Below are 16020 nucleotides of genomic sequence, written 5' to 3' on the forward strand. Positions count from 1 at the left end.
GTTGACTGCCCAGATTATTAGATTATCAAGGAAAGGGATATAATTATAAGTCAACCTCACTACATAGACAGTCCTTTTAATGATGCACTTGTTTATGAAGATATTATGATCTTAACTGTATAAGATTATGTGAGCAAATTTTACTGTACTGGAATTAATCAAAAGGTTCTTTTGGTCAAATATTTATATAATAGGAAAGAAATGTTTACAAGCCAACAGCAACATATAGTATAGTATAACTGGAAATTAAAAACTGAGGCATATGCTCTCACCTTTTCTTTTCTTCCACCTATATGTATATAATTTCATCCTATATACCTCATTTATCAGCAAGCTTTTTACCTCTGAAAATGTGGGATGATTATTCTGCATCTCCAACCCCATGTGTGTGTGTGTGTGTTATTCACCTCAGTCATCTGCTGGTCACACAGCCAGCCCTTTCTATTATGGAGCAAGCTCAGAGCTCATTGACTGATCTTCGGCTAGGACTAAGACCACAACACACTCCACACACCAGAAAAGTGAGGCCATAACCCCTCAAGTTACATCCCTTACCTACTTGCTGCTAGGTGAACAGGGGCTATACATTAAGAGGCTTGCTTACCCATTTGCCTTGCCGCACCCGGGACTCGAACCCGGACCCTCTAGGTTTTGAGCCAAGCACACTAACCACTACACTACGTGGTGTGTGTGCATTTACCTAGTTGTAGTTTTACAGGGCCTAGTCTTTACGCTCATGTGGCCCCGTCTCCATATCTACACTTATCCAATTTTTCTTTAAAGCTATGCACACTCTTTGCTGACACCACTTTTTCACTCAAACTGTTCCAAGTCTCAACACATCTTTGCGGGAAAATATATTTTTTAACATCTCTCAGACATCTTCCCTTCCTCAGTTTTTTTACTATGCGATCTTGTGCTTCCAATGTCATATTCTTCTCTCAGGATCAGTTTCTCATTATCCATTCCGTTGATCAATTTATAAACTTGTATGAGATCCCCTCTCTCCTTTCTCTGTTCCAGGGTTGGTAGATCCATAGCCTTTAGTCTCTCCTCATATGTCATCCCTTCAAATTCTGGAACCATTCTTGTACCCACTTTTTGTAGTCTCTCTAACTTCTTTATGTGTTTCTTTTTATGGCGGGTCCACACAACTGTTGCATATTCCAATCTGGGTCTTATTTTAGTACTTATCAATTTCTTCATTATTTCTTTATCCAAGTAGTGAAATGCTAATCTAATATTCCTTAGCAAATGATATGTCTCTGAAAATTCTATCAATATGGCTTACCAGTTGATTGTTTTCTTCCATCGTCACTCCCAAGTCCTTTTCTTTTTTTACTTTCTCTAGTTCTACTCCATCTCCCATCTTATAGATTCTCACTGGTCATCTTTCACTCTTACCCATTTCAATGACATGGCTTTTGTCCACATTGAATTCCATCTTCCACTTTTTACTCCATTGCCAGATCTTATTTAGGTCTTCCTGCAGTATTTCACAATCCTCTTTTTGCTTTATAACTCTGCACAGCTTCACATCGTCTGCAAACAGATTTATGTAGCTCTTTACTCCTTCTGGCATGTCGTTTATTTATATGTGAAAAAGTATTGACACCAATACTGACCCCTGCAGCACTCCGCTTTCTACTGCTCTCCACTTGGACTTCATATCTTTAACTACCGTCCTTATTTCTCTCCCCTTCAAATGGTTTTCCATCCATCTCAATGTGCTTCCTTTTAAGCCACCCTTCTCCTCTAACTTCCACAGTAACCTTGCATGTGGCACTTTATCAAATGCCTTTTTTATATCCAAATAAATACAATCAACCCATCCCTCTCTCTCTTTGTACTCTATCAACTATTCTAGAGTAGGAATTCCATAAATTTGTTACACACGACTGACCTTTTCTAAAACCGAATTGGCCAATTGATAATAATTTGTTGTCTTCGAGGAACTTGATCCATTGTTTCTTTATTACTCTTTCACACATATTACATATTACACTAGTTAGTGATACCGGTCTGTAATTTAAAGGTTCTTCCTTCCTTCCTCTCTTATATATGGAACCACCTCATCTCTTTTCCATTCTACTGGTACTGTTCCATTTTCTATTGAGCATTTTGTGATGTTGTATTTAGGACTTGCTCATTCTTCCCTACATTCTTTCAGTATTCTGCTTGAGACTTCATCTGGTCCCATTGCCTTCTTTTCATCCAATTGCTTCATTAACTCATTTATTTCAAGCTTGGTTACTTTAATATCTTTCATATAGACGGTTTCTCTATTACCCTGTGGCCTTTCAAATTTGGATTCCTTAGTTAAGACCTCCTGAAATTTACTATTTAACAATTCTGCCATACTTTTTGGGTCTTCCACCATCCCGTTTACTCTTTTAACCTTTCTATTATTTATTTATGCCTTATTTTCCCATTGATGAATCTGTAAAACAATTTTGGTTGCTGCTTACATTTTTCGACAATGTCCTTTTCATAGTTCCTCTCCTCTTCCTTCCTCACTTTAACATATTCATTTCTCGCTGTCTTGAAATTTTCCTTATTTACTGGATTTCTATTTCTCCTTCACCTTTTCAAACTTCATCTCTTTTCTCCTTTGCCCTGGCACACCTAGCGTTAAACCAATTTTTCTTTCCTTCTTCCTTAGGTCTATATTTCAGGACATATTCCCTGACTCCTGTTTTGTATATTTTCAAAAATAAGTTATATTTCTCTTGCACCCTCTCTGAATTTTCCATCTCCTCCTAGTTAACGTATTTGAAATAGTTCTTGAGATTCTCAGTATCATCCTTTCTATAATTTAATCTGTCTCCTTTGTCTGACTTGTCTCTATCATCTTTTCCCTCTAATATATCTTTGTGTGTATTTACCTAATTGTATTTACCTTGTTGTAGTTTTACAGGGCCTGCCTGGGCTTTATGCTCCAAATCTACACTTATCCAATTTTTCTTTAAAACTATGCACATTCGTTGCTGACACCACTTCTTCACTCAAACTGTTCCACGTCTCAACACATCTTTGTGGGAAACTATATTTTTTAACATCTCTCAGACATCTTTCCTTTCTCAGCTTCTTACTATGCGATCTTGTGCTTCGAATGTCATATTCTTTTCTCAGGATCAATTTCTCATTATCCATTTGTGTGTGTATTTACCTAGTTGTATTTACCTAGTTGTAGTTTTACAGGGCCTGGGCTTTATGCTCATGTGGCCCCGTCTCCATATCTACACATATCCAATCTTACTTTAAAAGTATGCACACTCGTTGCAGACACTACTTTTTCATTTAAACTGTTCCACGTCTCAATACATCTTTGCGGGAAACTATATTTTTTAACATCTCTCAGACATCTTCCTTTTCTCAGCTTTTTACTGTGCGATCTTGTGCTTCGAATGTAATATTCTTCTCTCAGGATCAGTTTCTCATTATCCACTTGGTCCATTCCGTTGATAAATTTAAAAACTTGTATCAGGTCTCTTCTCTCCCTTCTTTGTTCCAGGGTTGGTAGATCCATAGCCTTTAGTCTCTCCTCATATGTCATCCCTTCAAATTCTGGAACCATTCTTGTAGCCATTTTTTGTAGTCTCTCCAATTTCCTTATGTGTTTCTTTTTATAAGGGGTCCACACTACTCCTGCATATTCCAATCTGGGTCTTATTAAAGTACTTATCAATTTCTTCATCATTTCTTTGTCCATGTGGTGAAATGCTACTCCAATATTCCTTAGCAAATTATATGTTTCTCTAAAAATTCTATCAATATGGCTTACTGGTTGATTGTTTTCTTCCATCGTCACTCCTAAGTCCTTTTCCTTTTTTACTTTCTCCAGTTGTACTCCATCTCCCATCTTATAGATTCCCACTGGTCATCTTTCACTCTTTCCTATTTCCATGACATGGCTTTTGTTCACATTGAATTCCATTTCCCACTTTTTGCTCCATTCCCATATCTTATTTAGGTCTTTTTGCAGTATTTCACAATCCTCTTTTTGCTTTATAACTCTGTGTGTGTGTGTGTGTGTGTGTGTGTGTGTGTGTGTGTGTGTGTGTGTGTGTGTGTGTGTGTGTGTGTGTGTGTGTGTGTGTGTATTTACCTAGTTATATTTACCTAGTTGTAGTTTTACACGGCCTGGGCTTTATGCTCGTGTGGCCCCGTCTCTATATCTACACTTAACCAATCTTTCCTTAAAACTGTGTACACTCGTTGCAGACATTACTTCTTCATTCAAACTGTTTCACGTCTCAACACATATTTGTAGGAAACCATACTTTTTAATATCTCTCGGACATCTTCCCTTCCTCAACTTCTTACTATGCGATCTTGTGCTTCGACTGGCATATTCTTCTGTCAGGATCAGATACTCATTGTCCACTTTATAATTTATAATCTTGTATGAGATTCCCTCTCTCCCTTCTCTGTTCCAATGTTGGAAGATCCGTAGCCTTTAGTCTCTCCTCATATGTCATCCCTTCAAGTTCTGGGACCATTCTTGTAGTCATTTTTTGTAGTCTCTCCAGCTTCCTTGTGTGTTTCTTTTTGTGAGGGATCCTCATTACTCTTGCATATTCAAATCTGGGTCTTATTATGGTACTTATCAGTTTCTTCATCATTTCTTTGTCCATGTAGTGAAATGCTATTCCAATATTCCTTAGCAAATTATATGTCTCTGAAAATTCTATCAATATGGCTTGCTGGTCGATTATTTTCTTCCATCATCACTCCCAAATCCTTTTCCCTTTTTTACTTTCTCCAGTTCTACTCCACCTCCCATCTTATAGATTCCCACTGGTCATCTTTCACTCTTTCCCATTTCCATGACATGGCTTTTGTCCACATTAAATTCCATCTTTTTACTCCATTGCCAGATCTTATTTAGGTCTTCTTGCAGTATTTCACAATCCTCGTTTTGCTTTATAACTCTGCACAGTTTTGTATCGTCTGCAAACAGATTTATGTAGCTGTTTACTCCTTCTGGCATGTCATTTATATAAATGAGAAAAAGTATTGGCACTCCACTTTCTACTGCTCTCCACTTGGACTTCATATCTTTGACTACCGTCCTTATTTCTCTCCCCCTCAAATAATTTTCCATCCATCTCAATGTGCTTCCTTTTAAACCACCCTTCTTCTCTAATTTCCACAGCAACCTTGCATGTGGCACTTTATCAAATGCCTTTTTTAAATCCAAGTAAATACAATCAACCCATTCCTCTCTCTCTTGTACCCTTTCAACTAGTCTAGAGTAGAAACTCAGTAAATTTGTTACACACAACCGACCTTTTCTAAAGCAAAATTGGCTATTTGATAATAATTTGATGTCTTCAAGGAACTCAATCCATTGTTTTTTATTACTCTTTCACACATCTTACATATTACACTAGTTAATGATACCGGTCTGTAATTTAAAGGTTCTTCCTTCCACTCTTATATATGGGAACCACCTCAGCTCTTTTCCATTCTACTGGTACTGTTCCATTTTCTACTGAGATTTTTAATGATGATGTGTGTGTTTGTGTGTGTGTGTGTGTGTGTATGTGCCCAGAAAGTTAATAGACTTTTCTTATTCTCTATCTATGCAGTCATGTTCCCATTGACATTAATATTGCCTATGCACCTGATGGCTGGCCATACACCAAAAGGTAAAACAATTAAATGGTTATGTGTCATTGTAGAATTACTGTACAGTATTTGATTCTGTATTTCTGAAGTGCATGAGTAATCATACCTTCACGTCTGACTTAGATGCCAGAATTTAGCTTGGACATAATGATTTATTCTGGTGGATATTCTTTACACTTGTATCAGCAGTACCTTTGAAAATTTATGTTTCCTCAATGTTAATGGTTTGTTACTACTAGTATGAAGTTGGAGTATTTGTATTGGTTTTCACTTTCACTATTGTGTTGCCATATGTAGTAATTCTACCCATTTGCCATATATTGTTATGTATTTTATTGGTAATATCGTTTCAATCGTGTGTGTGCTAAGGCTTCAACAATTTTATTGATTTTCTTAAATGATTATATTTGAATGATTGACTTAAAGTTTTCATTTGATTGAATAATTTCTAGACATGAACTTTATTTTCTCATGCTATCAATATGATGTATCACTTCAATCAAACTATACACATATTTCTTCTGTACTTAGGGTCTACCCATATTTCCTAATATATTTTGCAGGTAATGAAGGTCAGCAGTACTGTGTGACATACCTTTTCATATGTGTGTGAATTATTCATGTCATTAACTGATTCTTGCTGTGCCACACTGCCTCTCAACTCTCATAAGTACTGGTTATGATACTCTTGGTTGCACTGTTTTCAGTTTCCCATACTCATAGTACAGAAATTGGTATTACTAAACCAATTTTAAATACTGCATGAGAGAGACAATATGTGGTATTATCTTAGTGTAGAATTCATGTCTTCATGGTATCAGAAGTGGTATTCAACTAAGGATGACAAGTTGTGGGATGTTTAAGCAGCTTATTTGTGAGGATATGGGTACAAGCAATGACTGGAAATTATAACTAATGATTTGCAATCCAGATAATAATGATAAGTATATGAGTGGTGGTTTATTCTGCTAGTTTGTTTCTATTTTGAGAATTTTCTAAAGGAGGTTATATGCAGATAGTTTGATATATCCAGTGTCATGCTTTTTTTTTCTAGTTGTAGTGTGTTATGTGATTCTTTCTTTAAATTTCTTTACAAACATAATTTTTTTATACACAGGCATTTATCAGACTCTCAAACTTATCAGTGTTCTACTCGCATATGAAATATGCTTGGTCACAATTTAGCAATGTCTGATCATTTATATATTTTTAGTATTTTTAACAAAGATCTTTTAAGCTTTGGATGCATTTTGTTCTAACTTTGATGTCATTTTTCCACATCAACTGAAATTCATTATTTATTTATTATTAATTTTGTTTTTAGATTCATGACAGCAATTAAGACCTACAAATTTTCATGTGCAGTCATTTGCTTAGAAAAATGTTAAGGAGATATGTAGTGTCTGGGTAAATAAATAGTAGACTAATGAATCAGCCCATCCTTTGATCTAGTGAATGCTGAACTGACAGTCATATTGCAGAGGTGCCCAGAAGGTGAGGATGGTGCGCCTCAAGAATCCCTGGGGAGAGCGAGAGTGGAATGGAGCTTTCAGTGATGGGTAAGTGTTCTGTTATCCTATAATCAAATTTATGAATCATTAGCAGAAGATTTTTTTCTTTTCTAAATAATGTGTAACATGCAGCAGTCTCATATGCATTTAGTATATTTTATTCCTTAACCAATAAGATTATGGATAAAAGAGTAGTAATTGCTTTTTAATTATATACATACATTCTGTATTACACACACACACACACACACACACGGGACATCGTCGATGGCGGAGGTGGTCGCTGAGCTCCAGAGCAATCATCTATAATTCTACAGTTACCTAAGAGTAACCAAGGTGGGAAAGGAGCTGGTAATGTTTGTCCCGTCTCCATATAGTCATGTTAACTGTTGATTAGCAAAATAATGTCCAGTGAAGGTAAATATAAACTGTAGCCTGCGTTTGAGCCATCAGCTGGTTTGTTTACGTCTGCGCAACATGGCGGCCGTGAACTCGAAAGAGGAATCAGACTTCACAGGGTTTCAAGGAATAATGGAGAAGAGCACTTATGTGAAGAAAATTCTGGAGTTAGAAGGTAAAATTGAAAACTGTTTGAAAAGTATGAGGGCCTGGAAACGAGTTATGACAATGTAAAAAGAGACTGTGCCGATATGAAGAAGGAAAATGCAGCACTGAAAGAGGAAGTTAAGCTAATTAAAGTGAATTGCGAAAAATGTGGAGAATCTCTAGGAAAAGTGATGGAGAAGCAGGCTGAATGGAAAAAAGTCAGGAAGTGGAAAGAAAGGAGGTAAATTACAAAGTTGCAAGTCTGGAAAAGGAAATCAAAGAGTCAGGGAGAAAACTTTGGGCCTTGCTGAAATTATAGATCAACAGATCATAGAAGAGAAGATAGCTGAGAAAGTGGTGAAGGTTATTAAGTCAAATGAGACATTGGTGAGGGAAACTGTAGACAAAAAGAGATGTGTGGTGATATTTGGTGTGGAGGAGGATAAGACACCGAGTAAAATGGAGAGAGAGAAAACATAAAAAGGTGATAAATAATATCATTAATGTGGTGCAAGAGGAGGAAAAGACCTAGTACAAGAAATAGAGGACTTCCATAGAATTGGAAAGTTCACAAGAGAAGGTATGAGGCCAATAAGAATCAAACTTAAGTCACAAAAGGATGTAGATGAATTGGTGGAGAAGTCATGGAGGCTAGCCCAGCAGGAAACAACAAGGAAGATTTGGTTGAGAAGAGATCTCGGTGAAAAGGAAAGAGAAATGTTAAATGAGTTGAGAAAGGAGGCTTTGAAAAAAATGAAGAGAGGACAGAAGAGAGAAGAAAGAGTTTTTCTGGAGAATCTTGGATATGAGACTGAGGAAGTGGTTCATAACCCAGAAAAGTACAGCAAGAAAGGACTAAAGAAACTTACATATGAGCGAAATGTAATGTATTCCAACATAAATGGAGTGATATCGGGATTTTAGAACTCAACGATTACTTGAGGGACAAGAACCCAGATATTGTGGGTCTTACTGAAACAAAACTGAGAGAGGAGAAGACCTGATGAAGGTTGGAGAAGGGAAATATAACGTTTGGAAAAGAAATAGAGTAGGTAAGATGGGAGGAGGAGTGATGTTGCTGGTTAAAAAAGATATAAAGGTGGATCAAGTGAAAAAGGTATGGGAAAGGCAGAAGTGCTAAAGATCAGAGCAGAAACTAATGAAGGAAAAAGAGGCACTACATAGTGGTGTACGTACCACCTAAGACAAATGCATGGTCAGTACAGGAATATGAAGAAATGATAAGTGATACAGGAACATGTCTGGAAGAAATGTTGGGTGGCTGTGAACGAACTATAATGATGGGAGATTTTAATTGTAAAGAGGTGTGTTGGGAGGACTGGTCAATGGAAGGATCAGAGACAACATGGGGAAATACACTATTGACACTGGCAATGGAAAATGTGTTAACTCAGTGGGTCAAAGAAGATACTAGGTTTGGAGGAGAGGGAGCATCGTCAAGACTGGACTTGGTCTTTAGTACAGAGCCAATGGTCATTGAGGAGATGAGGGTGGAGTGCCCTTTAGCAAAGAGTGATCATGCAGTTTTGGAGTTCAAGGTGATAGACGAAGAGAAATCTAGAAGAAATGAAGAATATAAAGTGGGAAGATGGAATTATGCCAAGACAGATTTTGGAAACCTAAAGAAATTCTTTCAAGAGACAAATTGGATGAAATTCAAGAGTGCTAAGGAGCAAATGAAAAGTGGAAGGAATTTATAAAAATATACAAAGAAGGTGAGAAAAATTTGTACCAATAAGACAACATAGAGAAGTTGGAAAGCAGGACTGGTTTAACGATAGATGTGAAAAGGCTAGAACAAGAAAAGAGGATGCATGGAAGAGGTGGAGAAGGAAAAGACGGATTAAGCAGTGGGAAAGTTACAAAAGAGCAAGAAATGAATATGTGTTGATTAGAAGAGAAGAAAGAAAGAAACAAGAAAAGGATATAATTGATAAATGTAAAGACCAACCAAGGCTTTTTACAGACATGTGAACAACAACATCAAAAATAGAGAAAGTATTGAAAGTTTAGAAGTAAATGGAGTATACAGTGAAGATCCCAGGAAATGGCAGAGGCTATGAATGGATGCTTTCGGAAGGTATTCACAAAGGAGACTGCTTTTGACAAACCACTGGTAATGGAACAGAAAGGGATTATGAAGGAGTTTCAAGTAACTGTGGAGGAGATCAAGAACATGATGGGGAGTTTAGAAGTGAGAAAAGCTGTGGGACCTGATGGGGTATCAGGATGGATTTTAAGAGAATGCAGGAGCAATTGGCAGAAAAAGTTTGTGAAGTAATTGATGCCTCATTAAGGGAAGGTGTAGTGCCCCAAGACTGGAAAAGAGCTAACATTGTCCCAATCTATAAATCAGGTAACAAGAGAGACCCATTGAACTATAGACCAGTGTCACTTACAAGTGTGGTAGCTAAGATGTGTGAGAGGGTGGTGAAGACTAGATGGACAGACTTCTTGGAGAAAAATGACATACTTTGTGAGTGTCAATTTGGTTTTAGGAAAGGGCGTTCATGCACGACAAACCTGATATGTTACTATTCGAGGGTGATAGATGTAATACAGGAAAGAGATGGTTGGGCTGATGGAATATATCTGGATTTAAAAAAGGCCTTTGATAAGGTACCACACCAGAGACTGATCTGGAAACTTGAAATGGTAGGAGGAGTGCATGGCAGTTTACTAAAATGGATGGAAGACTTTTGGTAGGAAGAGAAATGAGAACAATAATTAAGGACAGACCATCAGAATGGGGATTGGTGGAGAGTGGAGTTCCACAGGGATCAGTGTTGGCACCAGTAATGTTCGCAGTCTACATAAATGACATGGTGGATGGGGTGTCCAGTTATGTGAGCCTATTTGCAGACGATGCAAAATTGTTAAGAAAAGTGAGATGTGACAAAGATTGCGAACTACTCCAGGAAGACTTGGACAGAATATGGAAATGGAGCTGTACATGGCAAATGGAGTTCAACACGACAAAATGCAAGAAAATAGAGTTTGGCAAGAGTGAAAGAAGAATCAGGAGTATGTACAAGATAGGAAATGAAGACATAAAACCAGTCATGAAGAAAAAGACCTTGGGGTGACAATTACCAATGACCTATCGCCAGAGAGACATATAAACAAAATAATTGGAGAAGTATTGAACTTATTGAGGAACATAAGAGTGGCGTTCGATATCTAGATGAAGAAATGATGAAGAAAATAATTACTGCAATGATAAGACCGAGGCTTGAATATGCAACAATACAGTGGGCTCGAACTTAAAGAAACACATAAGGAAACTAGAGAAAGTACAGAGGGCTGCAACGAAAATGGTGCCTGACTTAAGAGATTTGACTTATGAAGACAGACTGAAAAGAATGCAACTTCCAACCCTGGAAAACAGAAGAGAAAGGGGAGACCTGATAGCAATATACAGAGTGATGATTGGCATGGAAAAATGGATAGGGAAGATCTGTGTATGTGGAATGGAAGAATGTCGAGAGGGCATGGGAAAAACTAAAATGGCCACTTATAGGAGAGATGTGAAAAATATAGCTTCCTCATAGAAGGGTGGAAGCATGGAATAGTTTAGACGTGGAAGTGGTCAACGCAAGGAATATTCATGATTTTAAGAAAAAGCTGGACATTAATAGATATGGAGACGGGACAACACGAGCATAGCTCTTTTCCCGTATGTTACAATTAGGTAAATACAATTAGGTAAATACACACACACACACACACACACACACACACACACACACCAGGAGATTGTTAAAATTTTACAGCAAGAGGAGACAATGGTGAGAAACATTGCAGAAAAGAAAAAAGTGTGTGGTAGTGAGTGGATTAAAGGAAGATAATATAAGAAACTGGCAGGAGAGAAAAATTAAGGAGGAAGAGAAGATTAAGACCATGCTGAATAAGATCTCAGAAGAAGAAAATGCATTTGTAGAAGTTGAGGAATATATGAGATTGGGAAAGTATGAAGAAGGAAAGTCTAGAGCCATGAAGATAACATTAAAATCCCAAGTAGCTGCTGAGCATGTATTGAGAAATGCATAGAAGCTGAAAAATTCTCAAGAGACAAACATGATTTATGTAAGAAGAAATATGTCGCAGGAGGAAAGGGCTAAGATGAGAGAAATGGTGACAGAGGTGAGAGAGAGGAAGGAGGCAAGAACAGAAGAAGAAAAGAAGAAGTTTTTTTGGAAAATAAGAAACGACAAAGTGTGGAAGTGGTGGACAAAAGAGAGGGAGTAAAAGACCAGACAAAGGAGCAGATAAGAAAGAAAGACATAAGAGTATCATATACTAACATAGACGGCTTGCTATAAAAAAGATTAGAGTGTATGGACCATCTGATAAGGGATAAACCAGATATTATGTATATAGTGGAGACTAAATTGAGACTGAATATACAAATAGATTGGTTTTGAGGAGGAAATTATAGAATGTGGAGAAAAGATAGAGTGAATAAAAGTGGAGGTGGAATAATTGTGTTAACAAGAAAAGACTTAATAGTGCAAAATGTGTGCCTTGGAGGAGATGAGGAGGAAGTGGTGGGTGTGGTGGTGACTGATGGAAGGCAAGATATCAATATTGTAACTGTGTATGTACCACCAAAAACAAGTGCATGGTCAAATGATCAGTATAATAGTATGGTGGAAAGCACATTGGAAAGAATGAGAAATGAAGCTGCAAAGAAAGCAAAATGGTTATAGTTGGAGATTTCAACTGTAAAGACGTCAATTGGGAGGAATTTGAAGTGGGGAATGGTGGAGAATGGGGTGAGCAGCTATTAAATTATGCAGTGGGAAATTTGATGACACAGTGGGTGAGGCATCCAACAAGGGGAAGGAGGCGTGATGCCCCGTCGAGACTGGACTTGATATTCACAAAGGAGTAAATCTAGAAAATGAGATTGAGCATGAGTGTCCTTTGGGGAAGAGTGATCATGAATTATTGAAATTTGAGGTAAAGGTGGGGTTCAGCAAAGATAATGAAGTTGGATACAAGGAGGAATGCCTAAATTATGCTAAGGGAAGATATAAGGAGTTGAGAAATTACTTTGGAAATGTGGATTGGTCCGAAATGTACCAGGAAACAAACATGCAGTTAAAATATGAAAAATTTATGGAAATATATAGTGAGGCCGCAGAGAACTTTGTGCCAAAATATACTAAGAAAATCTTAAAGGAGATCAATGGTTTAACAAAACCTGTGACAAGGCAAAAAAGGAGAAGGAAAAGGCATGGGAAAAATACAAGAGAAATAATGAGGAAGTGGAGAGAGAAGCATATAGGAATGCAAGAAATAAATATGTTCAAGTGAGAAGAAGGGCACAACAAGAATTTGAACAGAGAATAGTGGAGAATTGTGAAAGTGATCCCAAAATGTTTTATAAATTCATTAATGGTAGATTACAGAAAAAAAAAACAGTTCATAGATTAAAGGTTGGAGATTATATATATGAAGATACAAGTGTCATTGTTGAAAAATTGAATGAGAATTTCTGCAAAGTATTCACAGAAGAAACACAATTCAATCGACGGATGTTACCTGTGACAAGATGGATGCAAAAAATTATAGTAACAAAGAGTGATATTGCAAAAGTTTTGAGTCAATTAGATGTTAACAAGGCAATGGGACCAGATGGTGTGTCTGGAAGAATGTTAAAAGAATGTCAAGAGCAGTTGCTAGATCCAATTTTAGATTTAACAAGAACATCTATCAACATGGGACAGGTGCCAGTAGAATGGAAAAGGGCATATGTAGTACCAATCTACAAAAGTGGATGTCGCATGGAACCATTGAATTATAGACCTGTTTCTTTGACCAGCATTATGTGTAAGATATGTAAAGAAGTGATCAAAAGCAAGTGGTGTGAGTTCCTGGAAAACAAAGAAATACTAAGTGAGAAACAGTTTGGCTTTAGAAAAGGGAAATTGTGTGTATCAAATTTGCTGTGTTTCTACTCAAGAGTGGTCGATATTTTACAAGAGAGGGATGGATGGGTTGATTGTGTATACCTAGACTTGAAAAAGCATTTGATAAAGTACCACATAACAGATTGATGTGGAAGTTAAGTAGTATCGGAGGAATAAGGGGAAATCTGATGGAGTGGATGAGAAATTATTTGACAGGTAGAGAAATGAGGACGGTAGTGAAGGGAGTGAAGTCAGAGTGGAGGAAGGTAACCAGTGGAGTTCCCAAGGTTCGTGCTTGGTCCCATCATGTTCCTGATCTATATAAATGACATGCCAGAGGGAGTGAGAAGTTATATGAATATGTTTGCAGATGATGCAAAGATTATGAGGAGAGTGAGGAATATGCATGACTGTAATATACTGCAGAAGGACTTGGACAAAATATATGAATGGAGCAGGACGTGGCAAATGGAATTCAATACCAACAAAAGCTGTGTAATGAGAATGGGTAGAAGTAAATATAGACCATATAAAGACTACCAGCTGGGGGGGAAGACTGTAATTGAAGTCAGTGAAGAAAAAGACTTGGGAGTGACTGTACAGAGTAGTCTGTCTCCAGAAAAGCACATTAATAGAATATTTGGAAAAACGTACAGCATGCTCCAAAGTATAGGATGGGCATTTAATTATCTGGAAGGGAACATGATAAAGAAGATATTGAACACCCTGATTAGGCCACAGTTGGAATATGCATCAGTAATTTGGTCACCATACATGAAGAAACATGTCAAGAAACTGGAAAGAGTGCAGAGGTTAACAACAAGAATGATACCAGACTTTAAGGAGGTACCGTATGAGGAGAGGTTAAATAGGCTGGAATTAAGCATGTTGGAAGAAAGAAGAGTCAGAGGGGATATGATAACAATGTTCAAAATAGTACATGGAGTGGACACATTGGATAAGGAGAACCTGATCACAATGGCATCCAGTAATTACCTAAGAGGACACCCAAAGAAAATACTGAAGGACTCCTGCACAAGCGACATCAAGAAGTATAGCTTCCCGTATTGGAGCATTGATGCATGGAACAAACTGAGCGTGGATGTGGTGTGTGCGGCGAGTGTCAGTCAAATAAAGGAAAAATTGGACAAGTGTGGACAAAGAGACAGGACATAGAGAGCTACGGCTTGGGCCCTGTAATCACAAATAGGTAAATAAGTAAATACACAGACAGACACACACACACACAATGTGTGATTTATGTGGCAGTAGTCTCCAGAAACTACATTGAAAGGCACCATGAATTGGAAAGACCTTACACCCATAAGCAGGTATGAGAATAGGGAAGGAGTACAAGAAAAGGATGATTATGATGATGAGGAGAGGCAAGATTCGGAGGATTTGATGAGACAAGTACCGCCCTCCATAGGCGAGTTTTAACTTTGGAGAAAAAATTAGACAACTGGATAAGAGAAAGTATGAGAAGTAAAGAGAACGATGAACAGGAGAAAGAGTTTCTGAACTTGAAAGAAAGGATAAAAAAAGTGGAAGAAAGTGAAGCTGGACTAAGAGTAGAGAATGCGGAACTGAGAAAAGAACTAGCCAAATATAAGAAACAGATTGATGAAGGACTTGGTAAAGTAGAGAAAGAAAAAGAGGACCTGAAAGATCTAGTAAACAAAGAAGAGGAAAGAGTACAGGATGTGATTAAGAAAGAAGTACAGGCATGGAAAGTACAAGATAAGAAAGACAAGGATAATTTTCAGGAGGTGATCCAGGAACAACTAAAAGAAAGAGATGAGAATATGGCAAACAAAATGATAGGAGTCCTTAAGGAAAAAGAAAACCTAGTAAGGGAAATTGCAGGGAAGAAAAAGAGTGTAATTATATTTGGACTAAAAGAAAAAAATGTAAAATATAGACCAAGAAGGAAAAAGGAGGAAATGAAGTCAGTTAAAGACCTACTAAAAAATCTAAATGACAAAGATAGGCAGAACCTAGAGGAGGAAGTAGAGGAAATACATAGAATGGAACCTTATCAAGATGAAACAACAAGGCCAATTAAGATACTACTAAAATCACAAGCAGCAACAGAAGAAATATTATATAGAACAACAAAACTCAGAGAAACAGAAGGCTGCAAGGATATATATATATATATATATATATATATATATATATATATATATATATATATATATATATATATATATATATATATATATATATATATATATATATATATATATATATATATATATATATATATATATATATATATATATATATAAGGAAAAATAAAAATGAGGAAGAAAGAAAGAGATACAACGAACTGGCGGCTGCAGTAAGGGAAAAAAAATAATGAAAGGTCAGAGGAGGAGAAAAAGGCATTT

The 16020-nt window shown here is 37.0% G+C and overlaps 1 protein-coding gene across 11 annotated transcripts in view; it reads left to right on the top strand.

Annotated features, from left to right (window-relative positions):
* Nucleotides 1-16020, top strand: part of LOC123517109 (calpain-5-like) — a 67427-nt gene that overhangs the window by 22529 nt on the left and 28878 nt on the right. For all 11 annotated transcript variants that reach the window (XM_045277014.1, XM_045277007.1, XM_045277018.1 and 8 more), the window contains one exon: nt 7116-7193. In XM_045277014.1, the coding sequence (XP_045132949.1) occupies nt 7116-7193 (78 nt within the window). The remainder of the gene's footprint in view (nt 1-7115; nt 7194-16020) is intronic.

This window comes from Portunus trituberculatus, chromosome 41, assembly GCF_017591435.1.
Source record: "Portunus trituberculatus isolate SZX2019 chromosome 41, ASM1759143v1, whole genome shotgun sequence".
In the NCBI taxonomy this organism is placed as follows: Eukaryota; Metazoa; Arthropoda; class Malacostraca; order Decapoda; family Portunidae; genus Portunus; species Portunus trituberculatus.